At 45.1% G+C, this 23,058-nt stretch overlaps 1 protein-coding gene across 1 annotated transcript in view; it reads right to left on the reverse strand.

Moving 5' to 3' along the window:
- Positions 1–23,058, reverse strand: part of MAGI2 (membrane associated guanylate kinase, WW and PDZ domain containing 2) — a 1,211,123-nt gene that overhangs the window by 202,362 nt on the left and 985,703 nt on the right. Inside the window, exons 8-9 of the mRNA XM_054988145.1 lie at positions 21,546–21,667; positions 18,876–19,058 (exon numbers count right to left, since the gene is read on the reverse strand). Coding sequence (XP_054844120.1) covers positions 18,876–19,058; positions 21,546–21,667 — 305 coding nt within the window. The remainder of the gene's footprint in view (positions 1–18,875; positions 19,059–21,545; positions 21,668–23,058) is intronic.

Below are 23,058 nucleotides of genomic sequence, written 5' to 3' on the forward strand. Positions count from 1 at the left end.
TTATATCACACACAGTCAAATTGTGGGTTGTCCTGCCTCTCCAGGATATACTTCTGGTCTGGGTGTTAAGACAACAAGGCAACGAAGGCAAATGGAAATGATTGTACGGAACAGGAATCCGCAGCAGGTACAAGTCAGAAGCAGAATAACTGATATCATTAGATCTTAAGTCCAAACAAAATAATTTGTACATTCATTGAAACAAAGTGAGAATGCATAAAACAGATTTAGGGTTATTCTCAGAGCTTTATGATCAATATTTGAAAAGAGTTATTTAAGATGATAAATAAAAAAGGACTTTCTTTCCAATTCTATCATTTAACAAGAAGTTATTTAAGTAAAACTATATTTATTATGAAGATTAGGATTTCTTGATATATTACACCCACAACATCATGACTATCATAATAAGGCTGTCTTTTTAGGATTATAGATACATTAAGAAATTTCCAGCCATCTTCTAGGTCAAGTCTCCCCAAAATGATACCCACTGAAATCTTCCCCCAAATCTGCTAAATGTTTTTAGAAAGTGAGTGGAGCCATGTGGGGATCTTGACCAGCAGGGCTTCTGATTGGCCACTGGAGATCTGATTGGCTGTGCAGATTTTTTTAAAAGCTGTTTCAGTGGCAGCTGCCATCACAATGCTGATTGTATACTCTCTCTCGCTCTCCTTTGTCAGTGTATTTTATTTAAAATTACCCTTCTTCTCCTGCCTGAAATGTGGAGCTTAGGCAGGTCATGGATTGGGGAAGAAAGGTGAGATACCATAATGAGGTATAACGTCAGGCTCCATCTGCAGTTTGGCACCCCTAACTCACCACCCTCTGTCAGAATTCCAAAGCTGCTGCAAGCTAAAAAAGGTTGGGGGGCCCTGTTCTAGGTCCTGGAGTCTGACAGTGCGATCAACGGGCTTAGAAGAGTGTACAAGGCATAGATGGCAAGTCTGGGCGATGCAGCAACATCCATGCACAAAGACCACTTGGGAAAGGCCAAGGAAATTTTTTGATACTTGGTGATCAGTGCATATTGGGTCTAAGAGGGAAGAAGAAGGAGCCAAAACCAAATGTATATACTTTGCCAATGTGATGGCTGTTTTCCCTATGGAGTTCCTCCCTCTTGAGTGTGAAGTAGTGGCTGCTGTGTTCCTTATGCCTGTACCCATAAACTGCCCAGTGTGTATAATGATGCCTAAAACTAGGTTACCAGAAAGAAGATCTATAGCAGTCCAGAAGGAACTGGGCTGAAAGAACTAGGGCCATATTGTACAAGGTGATGGGGATTCACACGGTCATATTCCCAGATGGGTAATCTAGCCCCTCCACAGCAGTTCAATATATTTTCCTGGCTGCATTTAACCCCACTAGGGGAGAAAAGACAGGGCTCGGTCTTGGGAGGCCCAGGTTTGAATCCCTATTTGCCAGGGAATCTTGCTAGTTGACCTTGGGCCAATCACACTCTTTCAGCCAAGCCTACCTCACAAGGTTGTTGTGAAGATCACGTGGAGTAAAGGAGAAAACCATAAGCCACTCTGGGTCCCCACTGGGGGAAAAGGCGGGGCATGAATGAAATAAGTAAAGTAAGTAAGTAAATATGTCTTCCTTTGTGGAAAAATACATTTGAAATTCCTGTATTTTTTCCCTACTGGGACTAACAGCATCCCAACAACAACAAGTAACATCAACATTTGATTTATATACCATCCTTCAGCACAGTTTAATGCTCACTCAGAGCAGTGTACAAAGTGTATTATTATTATCATCCCCACAACAATTGCTTTGTGAGGTGGGTGCAGCTGAGAGGGCTCTGAGAGAGCTGTGAGTGACCCAAGCAGGGCCAGCATGCCCATTGAGGCAGGTCTGGCGCCCGCCTCGAGTGCTGAGGCACCGAAGGGGGTGCCGGAGGGGGCGCCGGGGGGCGTGGGCGCACACTGTGGAGCTGGAGTGCCTGGCCCGTGGCTGCTGCAGCCTGTCAGCCCCGCGCCGCCACCGCCAACACATGCCCCCGGCCGGGCACAGCAGCCGTGGGTCAGGTGCAGCAGGCATACAGGGTGGCATGCAGAACCCCCCTAGCCACCTGCTGTGCATGACTGGAAGTGCGGGCAGCCTCCGCACACTGCCGTCCCAGCTGCCCACTGGCCAATGGAGCCAGCTTACTGCTTGATGATGTCACATGTAGTGATGTCATCACGCAGTCTGGGGCGTGCGTGTGCGTGTGCATGCACTCTGTGTGTGTATGCGTAGGGGCAGCTGCAGGCGCTAGAAACCCTGGCGCCACCCCTGGACCCAAGGCCACCCAGCTGGCTTCAAGTGGAGGAGTGGGGAATCAAACCCAGTTCTGCAGATTAGAGTCCTGCTGCTCTTAACCACTACGTCAAACTGGCAAATTATCCCCAGGGGAAGGGGATATTTTTTACTGGGGAAACATGATGGTGTTCCCAGGGTCATAGCCTCAATTCAGACCAGACAAACCCATGACTGATATTTGAGGGTAAATTACACGGGGAGATTCCCATAAGTGATCCTCAAAATGTTACTTGGTCCTTAGAATGTGAGACGTGAGAACATAGGAAGACACCAAGGAAGTTCATGTTCGATAACAATGAATGGCAATGCAGAAGCAGGCACGAATAAAGAGGATAAATGAGTGAAAGGAAAACCTGCAACTGTAAGGAAATATAAAACAAAAGCAATAATTTAGTGGATCTGAGTCATCCTTGATCGCAGAAACGGATGCGCTGAAGAAGCGGTGAAGGGTTCGTGTGAAGGATACGTCTTCTGTCTCCAAAACTTGATCTCTTTCAGGTCAACCCAGAAACAATGGCTATGTTATTTTACTTCTGATTCATATCCCATTATTTTTCATCATAAACCAAGGAAGTCCTGAGCTCTGCAACATTTGAAATCTTATTGGAAATTTTGGCTTATCTTAGTTTTTCAGCAGCTTACAGAAAATATAAAGATCTAACTGCTACAGAAAGGAAAGGAAAATCGAAAGAAAATGCAATAAAACTGAAGCCACAAGAGGATTTGAATTCAATAACTCTGAAATACAAGCAAAGAGTTCAGCCACAGATTTTGTTTAACATAAATGGGAATATACAGGTATTATTTTTATACTAGAGAGAGTTTATATTGAATCAAGATGATAAAATTACTGTCCACCACAAGGAAAGCTTTTTTTTAAAAAAAAAAGATGTCTATGAAGTTAGATTAAGCAGGATTTAATTAATAATTTCCTGTGAGAAACTTGACGATCTGAATTGCTCTGCAAAATATCTGCAAACATAATTTCCCCATGTTTATAATAAGATCGAACTGGCTTTCGACATTTGTTGCTTGGAGCTCTCTCTGGAAGTGCATGCATAAATTAGAAGGGCAGGAAGGGATCAGGGAAGAATGTTTATAATGCTACATCATCTAGAATGAAAGAAGAGTTCTTGCTATGAAGTTCTTGCTATGGACAATCTTCTGAATGCTAGACAAAAAAGAACTGGGCTGTTTTCACCCTGCTCACCAGCCATGGAACATCGCACCAAGCTCCCGGAATGACAGCGTCTTCCTGGCGCAATTTCGCACGAGAAGTTCTTGCGCAAAATCGCGCCAGGAAGACACTGTTGTTCCAGGAGGTTGGCGCGATGTTCCGTGGCCAGTAAGCAGTGTGAAAACGGCCCTGGAAAGACTCTTCAATCTAGTTTACGACTTAAAATGTACCAGCAAGAATATGTTGAGGGACCCCCCTTTGAACCACATGCACCAACGCTATTCAATTTGTTCTTGCAGCGTCAATGCTCTGAATTTCCAGTTAATGATGCCACAAAACTATCAGGGTTATTTTCCAGTATGCCAGAATCATATGGGCATGTACTAAGCAGCTTACAGACTAAGCAAACATTAGATTTTCAAACTGTGCCTTTGATGAAGATATACCTTGGGAGTTAAATGGAAATAAAATAATGCATGTTGAAAAAGCTCATTGTGTTTCTAGCAAGGGCTATAGTGGAAATTCTGGTTAAGGCTTTAATTTGCACAGAGAAAGAGAACGCCAGTTTACCAAGACAATGCCTTTAAGGCTAATTAAACCATCAAAGGGAAGGGCCTGGAGTATTCCCAGGAAACTCAACCCAGGTGCTTTGTTTGTGACCAAGAAGGCCATAAAACCATCCACTGCCCAAACCACAAAAGATCACTCAGCAAGAGGCCAAGCAACAATTACAAGCATCGTCTTTTCAACGTGAAGCAAACATATGGCTTACCCACCTTCATTCTCCATTCTGGATCTTCAGTTCACATTTACAATTCAAAGGACTTTTGCACCAAACTTGAAAGGATCCCGTTCAGGCTGTTTATCTCGCGAATGGGTCAACTTTTACAACTAATTTGCCAGGGTCTGGAGTACTGAACTGCAGATTACCCTAAACTGACAACATCAATGTGATCCAAATGACAGATGTATTGTATGTTCCTGAATTAGATGCAAACTTGATTCCTCTGAGTAAACGAAGTGAAAAAGGCTATGAAATAAGCATAAAAAAATGATACATGTACCATCTCACTGGATGGAGACATTTATGCAATTGGCAGAAAAAGTGAAGGAGTGTTTAATCTGCAAGAAGAAGAAAGAGAAAATGGGAACGATGATGAATGTGCAGAATCTGAAACAGGAGAATATGAATAGATTGAATAGAGACTATGAATGGTTATCTCATTATCAGAAGTAACTGACTTCCTTAACAGAAGTAAACTGATCTCCATATCAGAAGCTACTGTTTGCATCTACTCCTCCCTCCCCTCTCCACCTATATATCTGACCAGTTTCTTCTTGCCCTCCATGCGTCTGACGAAGAGAACTGTGATTCTCGATGTCATGTTCTGAATATGTTTCTTTTATGTTCAAACCAAAGAGACTCCATTTTAATCCTGTCAGTGTTTTAAGTGCTTCTTTTGCAGGTGGCAAGCAGTTCAGTAGAAGCTATCTTAGAGAAGAGGAATGTTATGACTACAACCCTTCCAACCTTGGGAAACTTTCACCTTCTCAGCTCCGAGCCGCTTGTTTTGAGAACTGTGGGGGGAGGATGGGGCCTGCAGGGGTTTGCTATTCTGTACCTTAACCTTTGCCTGTCATTCGTAACAATACTCGTGTATCAGACAAGATCTTAGGATCTTGGATAGTGGACTATAATGGTTGTTTACATTCAGTAAATCTTTTGAAATCAATGGATCCTTGTCTCATTGCAAAAGGTAGTCTGGATTGCAACTTTTAGCAAGCCACTGTCTGACACTCGAAAGCTTATGCTACAATAAAGTTGGTTAGTCTTAAAGGTACTACTGGACTCTTTTTGAGGAGAATATGTGAATCTGATAAATCCTGTGTTCATCTGTGGCATAGAAGACTAGGAAATGCAAGCTCACAGAAACTTCAGCAGTTGTATAGACAAGGTCTAGCTAATGGCATTGATTTAACTGATTGCAAGGACAACAGCCGATATGTTTGCTGTATCCAGTCTAAGGCAAGAAGACCACCTTTCCCCAAGCAGGCTGAGAGAAGAATCAATGAATGCCTGCAGCTCATTCACAGCAATATCTGAGAACTTCCAGTAAGGAGCCTAAGTAATCATAAATACTTTCTAAGTTTCACTGATGATTTCTCTCGTTATTCAGTAATCTATTTACTCAGGCACAAGTCCCAAATGCTGGAGAAGCTGAAAGAGTTCACAGGCATGGTTAACAACAAATCTGGCAGAAAACCACAGGTCCTGCACTCTGGTAATAGAGGTGAATATGTGTGCCATGCTACACAGCAGTTCCTGAGAGAGGAAGGCATCCAACACCAGACCACAACCGCGTACTCAACCCAGCAGAATGGAGTGGCAGGCAGGAAGAACAGAAGTCTTCTGGACATGGTAAGGTACATGCTGTCAGGGTCATGGCCAAGCTTCATGGTCAGCCCCTGCTGTGCTTCAGACTTAATGTTGGGGTTTGATATTCATTGACATGCTGTGTAAAATCCTGTGTGTAACAGTTCCTGTTAGCTGACACTTTCTTCTCTGCAAGCAGGCAGAAGAACTATGTTGAACTTTTACCAAGAAAAGAACCGTTGCCATAGATATATAACCTTGCATTCCAGTAGTTATCTATTGTAGCTAAATTCCTTCCCGTATTCGCTGTAGATGGAAGAGGGGAACGGGGCTGTGCTTAAATGTCTATATATGTTGGGTACTGAGAACCAGTTTTTATTCCTAACAAAGAATGTTTTGGGATGCTGAACTGGGGATCATCAATAAACCTTTAACTCATGACGTCTTGGACTCTTGCAGTGAAGTTATTGAGATTCGACTGGCAGGCTTTCTGATGCACCACTTCCACACACATTTTGGTGAGAAGCTGTGACGGCTGCCATATACCTACAGAATAGGCTACCCATAAAAATAATGCAGACTACACTGTTTGAGCTTTGGCAAGGCTACAAGCCTAGCATGAAATATCTAAGAGTCTTTGGGAGCAAAGCTTATGCCTACATCCCGAAAGAGAAAAGATCCGAACTAGAGGACAGAACAACAGAAGGAATCTGTATAGGATACTTTTCAAAGAGTGAAGGGTTCAGAATTCTAGATGCAACTACCAACCAGATCAGCGTGAGCAGAGCTGTGTACCTGGATGAGAGTGAGAAGGCTGCACCTGCAGAGGGGGCCTATGCTGACCTGAACAGCCAGCTCTAGCATCCCGATACAAACAACCTGGAAGAGGAAGCGGAAGAGGAAAGAGAAGAATAGACATTAGAGACAGAGACAGTCCTGATGGACTGCCGTGCCTCCACTACTCCACCAGAGACGCCTAATTCAGAGGGAGGAGAGGGGGAGCCAAGGCAATCAACACGTTCAACCAAAGGCATTCCTGCCAAGCGACTGTCCTACCTCGCAAGAACGGCAGAAATAATAAAGCCTTTATCATGGAACCAAATATCCCAGTTACCTCCACAAGAAGCACAGAAGTGGAGACAAGCTGCAAAAGTGGAAACTGAAGCTCTACACAAGAACAAAACATGGACTCTCACACAACTACCCCAAGGCCATAGGATGCAAGTTGGTTTTCAGGGTAAAGCATGATGAACTTGGCCAAGTAGGACCGCCTCTCCCAATACATCCCTTGCAGGGCACTGCACTCTGCAGATAAACAACTCCTGGTGGTCCCTGGCCCAAGGGACATCCGGCTGGCCTCCACCAGGGCCAGGGCTTTTTCTGCCCTGGCCCCAGCCTGGTGGAACGCTCTCCCGCTGGAGATCCAGACCCTGCAGGACCTATTACAGTTCCACAGGGCCTGTAAAACGGAGGTGTTCCACCGGGCCTTTGGCTGAGGACCAGCAGGTGTCCCCCCCTTATCCTATCTAAGTTCGCTGCCTCTTCTATGACTGCCCTCGGCTATGTGTTCTACCCACAGCTATGACTTATGCAGGTCTTTTATTAGTATCCAAAGTAGCCTATGTATAATGGCACCAGAGTATTTTAATATAAGTTTTTAAGTGTGTTTTTAAAGTTGACTATTAATTTAATGTTTTAATTATGATGTGAGCTGCCCTGAGCCCATTTGTGGGGAGGGTGGGATATAAGTCAAATAAAATAAATAAATAAGTACAAAGATACCAAGCTAGACTAGTGGCAAAAGAATACTCCCAGAAATATGGAGAAGACTTTGATGAGACTTTTGTACCTGTAGTTATGCATGCAACAGTGAGAACACTTCTACGTGTTGCTGCTAACAGAGGAACATATGTACAGATGTTAAAACTTCTTCTCTACACGGCAAACTAGAGGAAGACACCTACACACAGCAAACCCGTGGATTCATAGAGAGCAGCAAAGAGAAACGGATATATTGTGGCTAAACAGGGAATGATTACAATGTAACAGACAAGATTAACAGCCCGCTGTCTTTCTGCTGCCTCCCTTAGCAACGCCTCATACCCTCCTCTCCACCTCTCACTCTCTCCAATGGACTCCAACTGTCTCTGGCTCAGTATTTCGCCTCCTCTCATTGGCTGGTTTCTCAGGAGAGGCAGAGCTGGAGCCAGTCCTGTCCATCACACTCTGATTCTCAGAATTCTACAAAAACTATCAAAGCAAAGGGAAAGGCTAGTGCTGGTGCTCCTTACTGGCCAAAATGGCCATGTATTCCAGATCCTTTGAGGTCATCCACCCAAGAGCTGTGATGGTTTCTATTTGGGAAGGCCTGACGCTGCACTCTTAGCAAACCCTCATGCTCACAGCCTGGAGGTTGAGCTGCATATGTTTAACCTAGGCTGTATGGTAGAAAAGAGCAAGAGTCCAGTAGCACTTATAAGACTAACAAAATTTGTGGTAGAGTATGAACTTTTGTGAGTCACAGCTCACTTCTTCAGATATTGTGAGCTATGACTAAGGAAAGCTCATACCCTACCATAAATTTTGTTAGTCTTATAGGTGCTACTGGACTCTTGCTCTTTTCTACTGCTACAGAAAGACTAACATGGCTACCCAACTTGACCTAGGCTGTGTGGAGAACATTACCATATATAGCTTTCAACTACACTCTTCAAATAGCAGGATATCTGATTTCATATAGCAGGATATATGACTTCATCTGGCAAACACTGGCTGATCCCGCACTCGTTGGATAATGCACTTCCAATCCTCTTTAGAGATCATTTGGAACTGAATTTTTCGTGTGTGAAACAAAAAATCCACTTCCAAACGATTGCTAAAGTGCATTGAAAGTGCATTATCCAATGTGTGCGGAATCTTGGTGGTGCATCTTGAGCAGCAATTATCCTAACAGGCCAGACATAAGCTTGATCCTTGACATCACAGAAATTGGGATGAAGCTTTGCCCCTCTTGTTCAGTGCCTATTGAGAGGCAGTACACCCCTCCCTTGGCGGTTTTTCACTTAATGAACTTGTGTTTGGCAAAAAGTTGCCTGCAACTGTTAAAAGCAAACGGGGAGGGAGTTTATACTTCTTCTTTTTTTTGAAAATTTTTTTATTAGGTGAGAATATTAATACATACAACTTACAAATAACATCTCAATATCATTTTTCCCCACCCTTTCCCTCCCCCCTTTTTCAGGACTTCCAACAGCTTTCCAACCCTATATCTTAATCTATTCCTAATCTATCCCCTTTTTCTATAACTCATTATATCATGTTTACATTCTGCTTTGTTAAACTAAGCTCTATCTGTTAGCTTCAGATCTATTATTATTAACTTAACATCTGTTATCTATTACTATCTGTTAACTTCAGATATATTTAAATTTAAGCTAACAATTGAATAAAATATCTACTTTATTAATTTTACCAATATCTATTAACTCCAAATCCACTTAAATTTAAGCTAACAATTAGCTAATACTTCATTCCATATGGTAAAGATTCCATCTCTTCCAATAAAAAGAAACCCATTCGAATAATTTTCGAATTGCCATCGTTCCCCTTTCACGTCCCACTTCTTTTCTAAATATGTTTTCAGTCTTCCCCAATCAGTAAAGAATTCTGCCAGATTCTGATCTCTCAGCTTTCTTGTCATTTTATCCATTTCTGCCATGTACAGCAATTTATATATCCAGTCTTCAATAGTTGGTATTTCTTGCACCTTCCATTTCTGCGCATATAAAAGTCTTGCTGCCGTCGTCATGTAGAATAGTAATGTTCTGGATTGCATAGGAACATCTTCCATACTTAAATTCAGTAGCAATAGCTCGGGGTTCTTCTTTATTTGGGTCTGCAAAATCTCATTTATTACTTCTAAAATATCTCCTTAGTACTATCTAGCTACATCACATGTCCACCACATATGATACAATGATCCTTCATGCTTTTTACATTTCCAGCCTTTATCTGACATATTTGCATTTCCAAGCGCAATTTTCTTAGGCGTTAAATACCATCTATAAATCATCTTATAGACATTCTCTTTAATACTGGTACAAGTTGAAATCTTCAATGTAGTTTTCCATAAATGTTCCCATGACTCAATGTATTGTCGAAGGCTTTCACGGCCGGAGAACGATGGTTGTTGTGGGTTTTCCGGGCTGTATTGCCGTGGTCTTGGCATTGTAGTTCCTGACGTTTTGCGAGCAGCTGTGGCTGGCATCTTCAGAGGTGTAGCACCAAAAGACAGGGATCTCTCAATGTCACAGTCTGTGGATCCTCTAGAAATGTGACACTGTGGATCCTCTAGACTGTGACACCGAGAGATCCCTGTCTTTTGGTGCTACACCTCTGAAGATGCCAGTCACAGCTGCTGGCGAAACGTCAGGAACTACAATGCCAAGACCACGGCAATACAGCTCGGAAAACCCACAACAACCATCGTTCCCATGACTCCATTGTTATTTCTTTGTGACAGTTAATTGCCCACTTCACCATCTGTACTTTGACTGTCTCATCCTCTGTATACCACTTCAGAAGTATTTTATAAATTTTAGATATCTTCTTTTTACTTTCTTGTAGTATAGTCTCTTCCAACTCTGAGTTTTTCCATTTGATTCCTCCGGGAGTTTGTACTTCTGAAACCCCACAGTCTGCGACTCAATATTTTACTAATCTGCAGCAGACTTTACAAAGAATGTGTCAGATTGCCCGTGAGGCTCTGACTGATGCCAGGGAAAAGCAAAAGGTTTATTTTGATAAGACTGCAAAGCCGAGAACATTGCAAGAAGGGGAATTAGCCTTTATTGCTGAGCCCTGAGAATGTTGGAAAGTTAGACTTCCATTGGATCGGGCCCTTTAAAGTTGAAGCGTGCAGTGGGAATGGCAACGACAAAATCAGGTGCCCCAAACAAGGCCTCTTGCTTGTCCACATTAACCGCTTAAAGAAATTTGTTACTCGGGGGTGGTGGATATAAGTGGGGTGGCTGGCATGGAGCCACGAAGCCCAGTCCTTCTGGGGCATGGGAGGTATGGCGGTGGGACCTGGCTTATGAGGAGAAGGCCAGAGATATGGAATGGCTCAATGTCCTTCTAACCTGCGCCCCATCCCGAGGCATACTGGGTGTGGAACTAGGATAGGAAATAGCCCCCCTTCGACACTGATGCTGTGCAATGCCAGGCCCATAAACAATAAAACCAAAACACTGCAGGATTTATTTGCAATGAACGATAAGGACTTGGTATGCGTGACTGAGACCTGGGTGAGGAAGGGTGAAACAGTCGCCTTGGGAGAACTTAGAGCCGAAACAGACGTGACGAGTTACCTCAATTCAACCTGGGTTTCCTTGCCTCAAGGTTTGATGGGACGTGTAGGCATCCTTGCAGGTGCATTGCTGCATTTCTCCTTCCCCTGCTTGCGTGGCCCAGAGCTACATAGCCGCACGTGCTCTGCCTCTCCCCCCGTCGCACTGAGCATCACTTCATCTCCCCCCCTCCCTCGTCTGGCCCAGTCCCCGCAGTTCTGGGCTGTGTGGCTTCTGGTGGGGGCCGGGCGAGTGAGAGGGAGATGCAGCATGCTCCGGGAGCCTTTCCTCCCGCTCTCCTGGTGCAGCCCAGTGTTGCTCTGTGGGGGCTGGGCCAGGCGAGGGGGGTGGAGTTGCCTCCCCCCGTCGCACTGAGAGTCACTCAGTGTGATGGGGGGGGGAGGCAGAGCACGTGCGGCTATGTAGCTCCGGGCCACGCAAGCAGGGGAAGGAGAAATGCAGCGATGCACCTGCAAGGACGCCTACACTTCCCGTCAAACCTTGAGGCAAGGAAACCCAGGTTGAATTGAGGTAACTCGTCATGTGAGTTTCGGGTCTAAGCCTCCCCCTCCCCGGGTTTCTTGGTGCTCCATCAGTCCCGAACAGGAGGCCAGGGGGAGGGGTGCCAATTCTTACCCGATAATCTTTCTCCTTCAGGGCGCTCCCCATCCCTGAGATCTTTGGCATTGATTGTATTGGCCTGGTGTGGGGTGCCGAGGAGAGATTGGCTATCTGTTTGGTGTATCAACCACCTAGAACACCAGCAGATATCCTGCCGTGCATGTTGGAGGTGGTGGCGGGGTGGGCCTTGGAATATCTCAGACTGTTAGTGCTGGGGGACTTCAATGTCCGTGCCAATGAAGCTACTGTCATGTCTGTACCCCTAAATCTATGTCATTGTTCTAGGGGTTGAACAATCGCTGATACTGTGCTTTGATTTCATATTGCAAATTCTATACTCATCACTTTCGTTTCTCTACTTCCCAGCATGAGAACACAGCTGTGTAATCTCCTTCTTTGAAGCTCACTGAAATTACCTTGCAATGTCTGAGATATTACCATTTCTGTTATGCCTCTTTCTGTCTCGTCTAGCTGATGTATAAACTCCGGAAAAGGTTCCCAGACTTCTTCCTGCTCAAAACTTGTGGTTGAGGGAGGAGGGGAATGTTTGAGTATTTTAGAGCTGTACTTTTCTCAAGTCTCTATTCCTATCAACTTCTACTCTTGCTGCTTAGATGTCTGCCTTGCTTCTAAGTAGTCCTATGGACCTGTATATGGAAAAGGTTTGATTTCTGAATAAAAGCCATTTGACCAAGAACCTGTGCCTTGCTGCAATGGTCCAGGGATCTGCCTGCTGTATCCTGTCATCCACAGCCTGACAGCTACCTCCTCACAGGCCACAGACCTGGTGTCTTCCATGGCCATGTGGGGACTCTCCAAATTTGCATCGACCCCTACGCATCGAGCGGGCCACATGCTGGATCTGATCTTCAGGATGGGGATTCGTGTGGATCTGGAAGTAGCTGAATTGGTGCCATGGTCAGACCATGCAGTCTTGAAGGCTCGGTTGGACGCACCACCCACACCCCCTGCAGGGGCAGCCAGCTGATTTAGGCTCACCCACGGAGACTCATGGATCCAGTTGGTTTCCAGAATACTCTACGGGATCCAATGATCCCTGGAAGTTTGTTAGATGAGCTGGTGGAGGACAAAATCACCTCCTGTCACATTCTCCGTTCCCATGCCAGACTGGCTTCCTGGTATACAGAGGAGCTACGATGGAAGAAGTGGGAGCTGAGATGGCTTGAACGAGTATAGCGAAGATCTTGAGATGAAGAGGCAGGAACATCCTATAGGACGTTTATGAAAACCTATGAGGTGGCAGTAAAGGCTACAAAGAAGGAATATTATGCAGCTTCCAATGCTTCAGCAAGCTCATGTCCAGGAAAATTGTTTAATGTGGTTCGATCATTGGTCTCCCTGTCACAGGGAGACCACCAAATGTTGAATTTGAGTATTAGCTGTGAGGCTTTGGGGAGCTTTTTTACTGATAAAATCCTGTCTCTCCACCACAACTTGCTGGCCACTGTTGATACAGTACATGAACTAGAGGCCCCTTGGCCGTTGTCAGTTCTAGGGACGGCAGCCCATGGCAGATAGATCCCCAAACCCCTCACAGCAAGCACTCCAGTGCATTGGTTGAAAAGGTCTTTATTCAGAGATCCATTAAGTTCATGGGTACATCCATAGATGGGATAGGTTGGCAGGAATGAGTATACAAGCATATGCACTATTGATATAAGGAGCATTATCCCCCCCTCCCCTTGAGCAGTCAGCCTTTAGGCGCGAAAATCCTAAAAAGTTCCATGAGAACATAATAGCTTAGTCTGGACAGAGAAAGGCAGATGATTACAAGGAATCAAAACTCCCTTTTCCCCCTGTGAAGAGTTACAGTACAGCTGTAAGGTCACTGCTCATACTTTCAGAGATAACATTTGCGTGTTCTGGGAGTAAGGCACTTTCATTTTCAGCAAGCAGGTTCACACTGATACTTGATTATTTGACTACAGTACAAAGCACAATCATATGAGCAATGCATGAGATCAATTTATTGGAGCAATGGATGGCACAGGTCACAGCAGTTGTCAGGTCATCTTTTTTTCATCTTCAAAAGACCAGGCAGCTGGTCCCCTATCTTTCAACCCGCGACTTAACTACAGTGATGCAGGCAACGGTCACCTCTAGACTAGATTATTGTAACTCGCTCTACGTAGGGCTTCCTTTGAGTCTGGTCTGGAGGTTACAACTGGTCCAAAATGCACCTGCGTGTGTTATTACAGGAGTGCCAATTGAAGCACATATAACACCTATACTGCATCAGCTGCATTGGTTACCAGTGGAGTACCGGATCAGATTCAAGGTTTTGGTACTAACCTATAAAGCCCTAAGTGGATGGGAACTGGCATATCTGCAGGACCGCCTCTCCCTATATACTCCCTGGAGGAGACTTCAATCTTCAAATAAATAGCTATTAATGGTCCCTGGACCCAGGGAGGCCCACCTGGCCTCAACAAGAGGCCCTGGCTCTAGCCGGGTGGAACTCTCTGTCTAATGAAACCAGGGTCTGGCAGGATTTATTGTCCTTTTGCTGAGCCTGTAAGATGGAGATGTTCTGCCAGGCATATGGTTGAGGCTGGGCTAGGCCTCTGCCGCCATGCAGGGGGACAGGGTGGATGAATATTTTAAATTCCTCTCACCAGATGTTTTCATCACCACTATTTACCACCACTTTGCTACACCTGGAAAGTGTGGTAGTACTGCCTACGGGGTTTTATCCGAGTGAAGATATGTAAAAGCTATATTGTGGTGGCTGCCCTCTTGATATTCCTCTTAATTATTTATTATGTAATTACTTATGATTTTAAATGTTTTTAGGGTTTTTTAATGTATTTATTGAATCATGTAACATTGCTATGACTATGTTTAAAATGATGTAATCCACCCTTAGTCCATTCACAGGGAGGGCGGAATAGAAATATAATATCATTAGACAAATAATGAATCTCGAGCTTGTCCCTCCTTAGTCCCCCCCAGTTAGGTGAAGAGAAGGTACACAGTTTGTCTTCTGGGTTCAGGGTGGTGGCGGCGGATCCACAACTCACCATAACCCTAAGTAAGAGGGAGAGAGAAGAAATTTATTATGGCTGCAGCTCTGCGTATTCTGATAAGATCCGAGCAGGAGAAGCCTCTGTTGTCAAGTGTCTAGATATGGGAATCCAGGGACATAAAGAGAAGCCCTCTTGCGGTTACTCTGAGAGTCTCTCTAAACGAGACGCATTACACGAGAATGCTCAAGTGAAGGGAGACGCGATGTTAGCCAGGAACTGTAGTGTAAAAAGACAGAGGAGAAGGCTCTGTCATTTTCACCTCTCTAGAGCTGGCACGGCAAAGGTTGCTCCTCAGAGGGTTTGCTTATTTCCTTTTTCTGTACTTGAAGACTCTCCTGAATTTCCCCCCCTCTTTAGGGACACGAAGAGGAAATAATCAAACTTTCTGAGGAGCAATCTTTGCTGTGCCAGCTCTAGAGAGGTGAAAATGAACATTCCTACCTGTCTTTTAAAACTCGGCTTCCTGGCTAACATTGTGTCTCCCTTCACTTGAGCATCCTTGTGTAATGTGTCTTGTTTAGAGAAACTAGACAACCCTGTCTGCCACCAAGAAGAGGTTCCATCTTCAAGACTGCCGCATCCCAGAACCACTGAAGAATGTGAATGTGTAATGGTGACAACTAGGAATGCCATGGAAAGCCAGAAATGCCCAGATTATAGTACCCAGATGATAGTACGGATCAGGGCTTTTTTCTGGGAAAAGAGGTGGTGGAACTCAGTGGGTTGCCCTCGGAGAAAATGGTCACATGGCTGGTGGCCCTGCCCCCTGATCTCCAGACAGAGGGGAGTTGAGATTGCCCTCCGCGCCGCTGAGCGGTGCGGAGGGCAATCTCAACTCCCCTCTGTCTGGAGATCAGGGGGTGGGGCCACCAGTCATGTGACCATTTTCAAGAGGTTCCGGAACTCCGTTCCCCCGCGTTCCCCCTGAAAAAAAGCCCTGGTACAGGTTATGTTGATATATGATTTCATCACATTTCCAGGTGGCTTTAGGAAAAACACATGCCCATTAGAGCAGGATAGAGGCCAATATTGCACTCACACTAGGGCAAGAAAGAGGCTCCTGTCCTTTGCAGATGATTGTCTTTAATGTTTTCATATACTGGACCGATAGCATGTTTTTCAAAGGTCATCAGGCCTTCCAAGCTTGTTTATGTCAGCATTCCCCACCATGGCACCTGTGAGCACTGTGGCACACACAACTACTTTCTCTGGCACCTGCCAAGATTGTCAAAAGGTGGATGGGGCCACTGTTATAGGCTGCATGGCCGACGGTAATTATGAATTTGGCTCTCGATGTGCTGCGGAGTGAGCAGCACCGAACAAGACTAACCTAGTTCATATGCAAAGCAAACACTAGGGAGATATGCATCCATCAACCATAAAGCACCTATAAAATGATACATCTTACAATACAGAACTGCCAATCCAAAGCACAACTCATCCTGTAGTCACAAGGCTGCCAAAGAAAATTAGAGAACTACTTCAGCCCTCTTGAATTCAACTTGAACCAGAACAGATGGGATTCACCAACATTAGACATAATGTCCCCTGACTGCATTTCAAGTGTTTTATGTTTTAACCTTATAACTAACCAACACGCAGTCCACAGAATGAATGTTACAAGACTGACAACTGAAGCCAGAAAATGCTAATTTTGTCAACTCTTCACTTTTTGCCTTTATACCTAAATTCTGTATTTTGGGCAAGTGTCAGGCAGAGCTGATGTCTGCATGTAATGGGGCAGCTTTCAGAGCCCAGAGCTTCCAGCGGGGCCCACTGCCACTGGCCACACGCCTTCACTGCTGCCTACCTAGCTTCTCCCACCTGCTTCTTTGCAAGCACTCTGCAATCCATGCGTCCAGCCGTATGCACCGCCCAGCATCATTGGGGGGCAGGCAGTGGATGGTGCAAGCATCTGTGAGTGCAGGTGGAGAAAGAGCTTGGGAGGGGGAGGAGTAAAGATGCACAAGCAGGTGGGTCAGTGGGTGGGTAGGGAGGCATGAGGGGGGTCTGGGGTAGGGCGGCCAGCCTCAAGGTGGTGGCTGGAGATCTTCTGGAATTACAAATTCATCTCTGGGCCACAGAGCTCAGTTCCTCTGGAGAAAATGGCTGCCTTGGAATGTAGACTCTATGGCATTATATCCAGCTGAGGTCCTTTCCTTTCCCCAAACCCCACCCTCTCCAGGATCCACCCTCTAAATCTCCAGGAATTTCCCAACCAGGAGCTGGCAACCCTAGCTTCAGGGTAGACAGAGGAGAGGAGGAACACTCTTGTCCCAGGGCCCTCAAAAATCTAAGACTGGTCCTGGTGTCAGATATTAATGAAACAAGCACTTCTGCAACCTGATATGTTCCCCTTCTATTAAATCAGGGCTTTTTTCTGAGAAAAGAGATGGTGGAACTCAGTGGGTTGCCCTCAGAGAAAATGGTCACATGGCTGGTGCCCCCGCCCCCTGATCTCCAGACAGAGGGGAGTTGAGATTGCCCTCCGTGCCACTGAGCGGCGTGGAGGGCCATCTCAACTCCCCTCTGTCTGGAGATCAGGGGGCGGGGCCACCAGCCATGTGACCATTTTCAAGAGGTTCCGGAACTCCGTTCCCCCGCGTTCCCCCTGAAAAAAAAGCCCTGTATTAAATCAATACCGTCTCCTGCCATATCCTGCCGTCAGCCCAGCAAGTCTCCCCAGCAGGGTTTTTTTCTTCCCGCCATCCCCTTGTCTTGCTCTCTCCCATTCTCCTGGCTGTTATCTCTTCCTGTCAGTTGACTCCCTTTGCATCTCAAGTCTCCTTTCCCAAAGAGAGTCATTCCTGTCATGCTTGGATAGGAGGCCGCCTGGGAACCCTGTGTGTGTCACCTTGATTTCCATGACAACAGAAAGGGGGATATCAATGTAACAAATATATTAATAAATAAGGTGTCTGAGGTTGTCTAATATTAGCACAATTCCACACTGATTTGCAAATTGCTAGGACTGGCATGTTTTGAAATGACATACTTCGTGGTGTCTTATCATTTCTGGCATTTGAAAGGTTTGAATAAAGGTTGAAGTTGACCTAATTTTTCAGTTTCCTAAGTAGGTACACAGAGCTTACTATGGGATAAATTCAAAATGTTATTTAAGATTGCCATTGACCCTATTGCCTTGCATTGATGAGGAATCCGTGCTGTTGTCAACAGAAAAACAAAATGATTTCCATCAGTTCTAATACAATTACAGGCCTTCACTGCTGCAAAGTTGTTTTTTTTAACAATCTTACTAAAGTTTCATTTCAAGGGCATGACAAGGTTCCTTTAACATCAATAAGAGGCCTTGATACTGCCCGGTGAGCCAAAGGCCCTGACGGAAATAAGATACAAAGGTGGTCATCATGATCCAGTTCAAAGGTGATTGGTTCTACTTTGAATAGTGCTCAGAAGGGATAATAGGGATGAACTTGCCAGCTCTCAAGCTGTGGCACACAGGATCTGTTCAAAGCCCCTACCCAAATTCCTCTCCAGTCTCTCAACCAGGTATGGAGGAGACAATCTCTCCAGCTCTGGCACTGTGGGAGAGGGGACCAGGGAAGGAGAAATCTGACCAAGAGGTCTAAAATATATAGGAAGCTGATAATACGTGACTGAGAAATGGTGACCTTGCTCATTAAAACATTCTCTGCATCAGGGCTTTTTTTCAGGGGGAACGCAGTGGAACGGAGTTCCGGAACCTCTTGAAAATGGTCACATGGCTGGTGGCCCCGCCCCCTGATCTCCAGACAGAGGGGAGTTGAGATGGCCCTCCGTGCCACCAAGCAGCAGGGAGGGCAATCTCAACTCCCCTCTGTCTGGAGATCAGGGGGCAGGGCCACCGGCCATGTGACCATTTTCTCCGAGGACAACCCACTGAGTTCCACCACCTCTTTTCCCCGAAAAAAAGCCCTGCTCTGCATCAATGCCATTGCTTGGTTCCCTTTGACCGGGTTCCACCTTTTCCTGAAGCAAAGGTGAAGTAAAAAGGTCTCACTTACCAGTTTCCATTTTGCCATCCTGGGCTGCAGGACCGTCAGGGATAACACTCTTCACCTGCAGAAACTCATCAGGTTCGTCCCCACCAATGATGGTAAATCCAAAGCCCATATTGCTTTTTTTAAGAGTTGTGCTGAGGAAAGTCCCCTTCAGCTGAGAGGCATCCCGGGTGAAGAGCGGTTTTTCTACATCAGTCAACAGAAACAGAAAGACAAACCACGTTTGGGTCACGCAGGTAAACATTCCTGGATTCTCACAGTGCAACAGAAGCAGCAGCATTTTGGGAAACATAAAAAGCAAAATAAAAGTGCAAGCATTCTCAGAGAAATAAAAGCATTAGTGAGTTATCGTCTCTTAAGGCAAAAACCAACAGGGGAAGGGTGTGCTGATCTAGGCAAATGTTCCTGTCAGTGAATTCTCTGCTAACTTGGGAGGTGCACTTTTGGGGGGTACGAAAGCAGCCATCCAAAAACGAAACGGTAGATGTGTGGTGATGATTAATCACACTAGAAAAACCTTTTGTCCGTTGAAGAAGCGTTGGGAAATGAGAGTCATATTTACAGATTTTACTTCTCAACAAGCAGGATTTCAGAACGTAACATTCACGACACGTGAGACAGTTCAGTGGCCAGGGGGGCGTCTGCTTTTGGAGCAATTCTGTGGGAAGTGTGACAAAGACCAGCAGGCAAAAGAAAGGCCTCACCTGACATCCAGTGCCTCTGTTCTGTGCTTGATTGTGTGAGAAAAGGCATGGAGAAAGGTGAGAAGGTTGGTGTTCTTTTGTTTCCAACTTAGCTCACTACGTTTTTGCAAAAGTGCAGCCTGGGTAAGCAGCAGCACTCGGACATACCATACAGCCTGTAAACTCCAGCACTGTCCCGCCGACACTGAGACAGGTCACTCACACTGCGAGACCGCTGAGGAGCAGGGCGCGGGTGAACATGAGTGGGCCTAGGTAATGTTGACGGGGTGCTTTCTACTGTTACAAAGGAGAACAAGCCTCATTCTTTGGCCACAACCTCACGTAAAAGTTTTTAAGTCTACACTCAGCATAGATTGTTAACCATTCACTTTTGCACTTCAATAATGATTAGGGCTGCCAGGCCTCCCATTATGGCGAGAGGTTTCCTGAGGGCAGCCCACATTTCCCACCAACACTCCAAGTGGCGGCAATACAAGAAAACACATCGGCATTGTTTTCACTGTGATGTCACTTCCTGGAGAAACCTGGAAGTGCTATCAGGTAGCTTTAGAATTTACTAGAAATGAGATTCCTATAGGGTTGCCAGGTCCCCCGGAGTCCAAACTGGGGCACAGGGGGCAGTTGTGGGGGGCGCACGTGTGTGCTCCAGAGCACTTCCTTGTCATGCCGGGAATTACATCATTCCTGATGAGATAAGGAAGTGCTCCGGAGATCCTGGGCGCATTCCCCATGCTTTCCCCCACACTGACCAAGTGAGTGGAGGCGGGGGTGGAGGCTGGTAGCAGTGGTTCCCCCACTCCCACCGGGGGACTGGTAACCCTAGATTCCTAAAGCTACCCTATGTTGTGGCGCACACGCTGCCATGCCCCCCCCCCATTCCACCCCTTGAAGCTCCTGCCAGTTGCCTGGCAACTTTAATTATACTTACTTTCATAATTCCCCACAAAACAATAGTACAGAGCCATTGATTTCAAAATGAGAAAAGCAGCTCCCTACAGAGGAAATTTCAACAGGAGTTGCAGCCCAGTTTGGATGTGTGCCCAGGAGACAATCTCCAAGTGCCAGGACAACCTCCTGGGTCTAGGAGACAATCTCAAACACACAACCTATATAAGTTGTGAACAGTTGGGATAACATAGGGGAACAATGAGTTCTTGCTCTTTTGGTATCTCCCACCCTTTGAGTCTATAAAAACTTTTATAGACTCAAATCTGTTTGCCTTCAAGATGACCATGTTTATTCGATTTTTCTTCTCTATGCACAAAATGTGTTTAACTAGCCAACCTGTTATTTGTTTTGTCTTAAGCAGGCAGGAAGAAAAAAAAACTGTTTCTTGTCTCAGAGGCAAGCCAGACAAGATGCTTGAGGACTGGTAAAACATCTGTCCATTTTCCCCTTCCAGGGTGGTTTTGATCTCCCGACTGGATGAAAGGTTCAACACCATCCAATCTGGATCCAAAAGAGGGCTCTGAGCAACTGCTGTCTCCCTTCAAAAGCACAGGGAAGATCCATTCCCATCTCCCAGGGTATCATTTCATTTGGCTCATCATCACATTTCAAATAACAATCATTTCAAATAATAGATCTTTACTATATTTGTAAGGAGTAGCACCTTTAAGACTAACCAGCTTTATAGTAGCATATAGTAGCATGCTCTGACAAAGAGAGCTATGATTCTCGAAAGCTTATGCTACTATAAAGTTGGTTAGTCTTAAAGGTGTTACTGGACTCTTTACTATTTTGCAACTACAGACTAACATGGCTAACTCCTCTGGATTTATATCTGTAAGCTTAGAAATCTCTGATAATCACATGAACCCAACTCATCAAAAGTAACTCTTGTTTATATACTTATTGAGGGAAAATAATTTTCATACTGAGAAATCTTACAGAGTTATAATCAAAATAAACAGAAAACTGAATGGAATGGTTTTAGTTTTAAATATGCTGCATTGACACATTACTGTACCTCGGAAACCTTGGGCCGGCATAGGCTTTGTTCCGAGTTCTGCGTTGGGCATGGTACGCTGTTGAAGCTTTCTTTTAGCTTCCAGAACAGGATTCTCAAATTGTGTCCTTCTATTTATGTGGCTGGAAAAAGAAATAATCTGTCAATCAAAGTTAATCTTCTTCAGGACCAATAGTGTGAATGGCGGTCATTTGCACAGTTACCATCTGTTAGGAAAGCAGCAGTATGTGTTGCCTATATAGATCAGCCACTCCATTTGCTGGGATGTGCTCAGGGGGAAAAAATCTACCGATGGAAGTGGAAAAGGGGTATGTGCCTGCTAGGGTTGGGAAGTTCATGGGGTAGAACCTGGGAAGGGCAGAGACTGGGAAGAGGCGGGAGCTCAGAAAGGATCCTGAGTCCATGCTCCAAAGTAGCCATTTTCTCCAGGAGAATCAATGTGTGTTTTCTGGAAATCACTTGTAATTCCAAGAGAATTCCTTTGTGTCTGCTAGAGTCACTTTTCAAGGAAGGAAGGAAGGAAGGAAGGAAGGAAGGAAGGAAGGAAGGAAGGAAGGAAGGAAGGAAGGAAGGAAGGAAGGAAGGAAGGAAGGAAGGAAGGAAGGAAGGAAGGGAGAATCTATCATCAATGCAATGTATCGTTAACATGTAGTATAATAGGCAGAGTACTAAGACATTAAGATTAATGTTCAGATGCTAGAAAGTATTGGTTGTCAGTATCATACAGCCTAAACTGCTTCATTATGGGACTAAAATGACTCTCTGTGCTTCTTCATGGAAGGGCAGGACACATATACATAAATACATATATTTAAAAACCACACTCCGGCATGTTATTGCATTTTTAGAAGTACTATAAACATTTCTTTACACAATATACAGATTATTGACAGTATTCAATACCACAAAATGTGGTGATTGGTCATTGGCAGAGAGCTGGTCTCCACATGCAGCAGAATGAGGTGGTGGCCGGATTCTGAGGTGGTAGCACAGGTTGTACCACTTCAGGCTCTAGGTAAAGAAAACCATATCATTAATGTCCCCCAAAATAGGAGAAAAAAACTTCCTGCAAACTAAGCCACAGTATATCCGGGATAAAGGTCCTAGCCCTTGACATGCTGTGCACTTCTCCTATTTACAACAATTTAGGGGGATTTTCAAAAACGTAATCTCTCCCCTGCATTTTGTGGTGGCGCACTATTAACCTCCCATTCCATTGCATATCTAGATCAGATGACTTTAAAGGGGCCCCACTGAGGGAAAAAAAGCAGAGTATAAATAATCTAAATAAATAATTTAAAAAGAAACAGAAAATTCATGGAGGGTAGGTCTATCAATTATTATTAGTCACACAACCACTAAATAAATCTACCATGATCAGAGATGGTGTATCTTTGAATAGCCCTTGCTGATAGGGATAAATAGGGGGCACTGGGATGGGCGGCCATTTATGTCCCCGGTGGACTGTTCCGGCCCAGCCAGCAGCAGCAACGGCAGATGAAGGGTCACACAT

The sequence above is a fragment of the Eublepharis macularius genome, chromosome 9 (genome assembly GCF_028583425.1).
Source record: "Eublepharis macularius isolate TG4126 chromosome 9, MPM_Emac_v1.0, whole genome shotgun sequence".
Taxonomy (NCBI): Eukaryota; Metazoa; Chordata; class Lepidosauria; order Squamata; family Eublepharidae; genus Eublepharis; species Eublepharis macularius.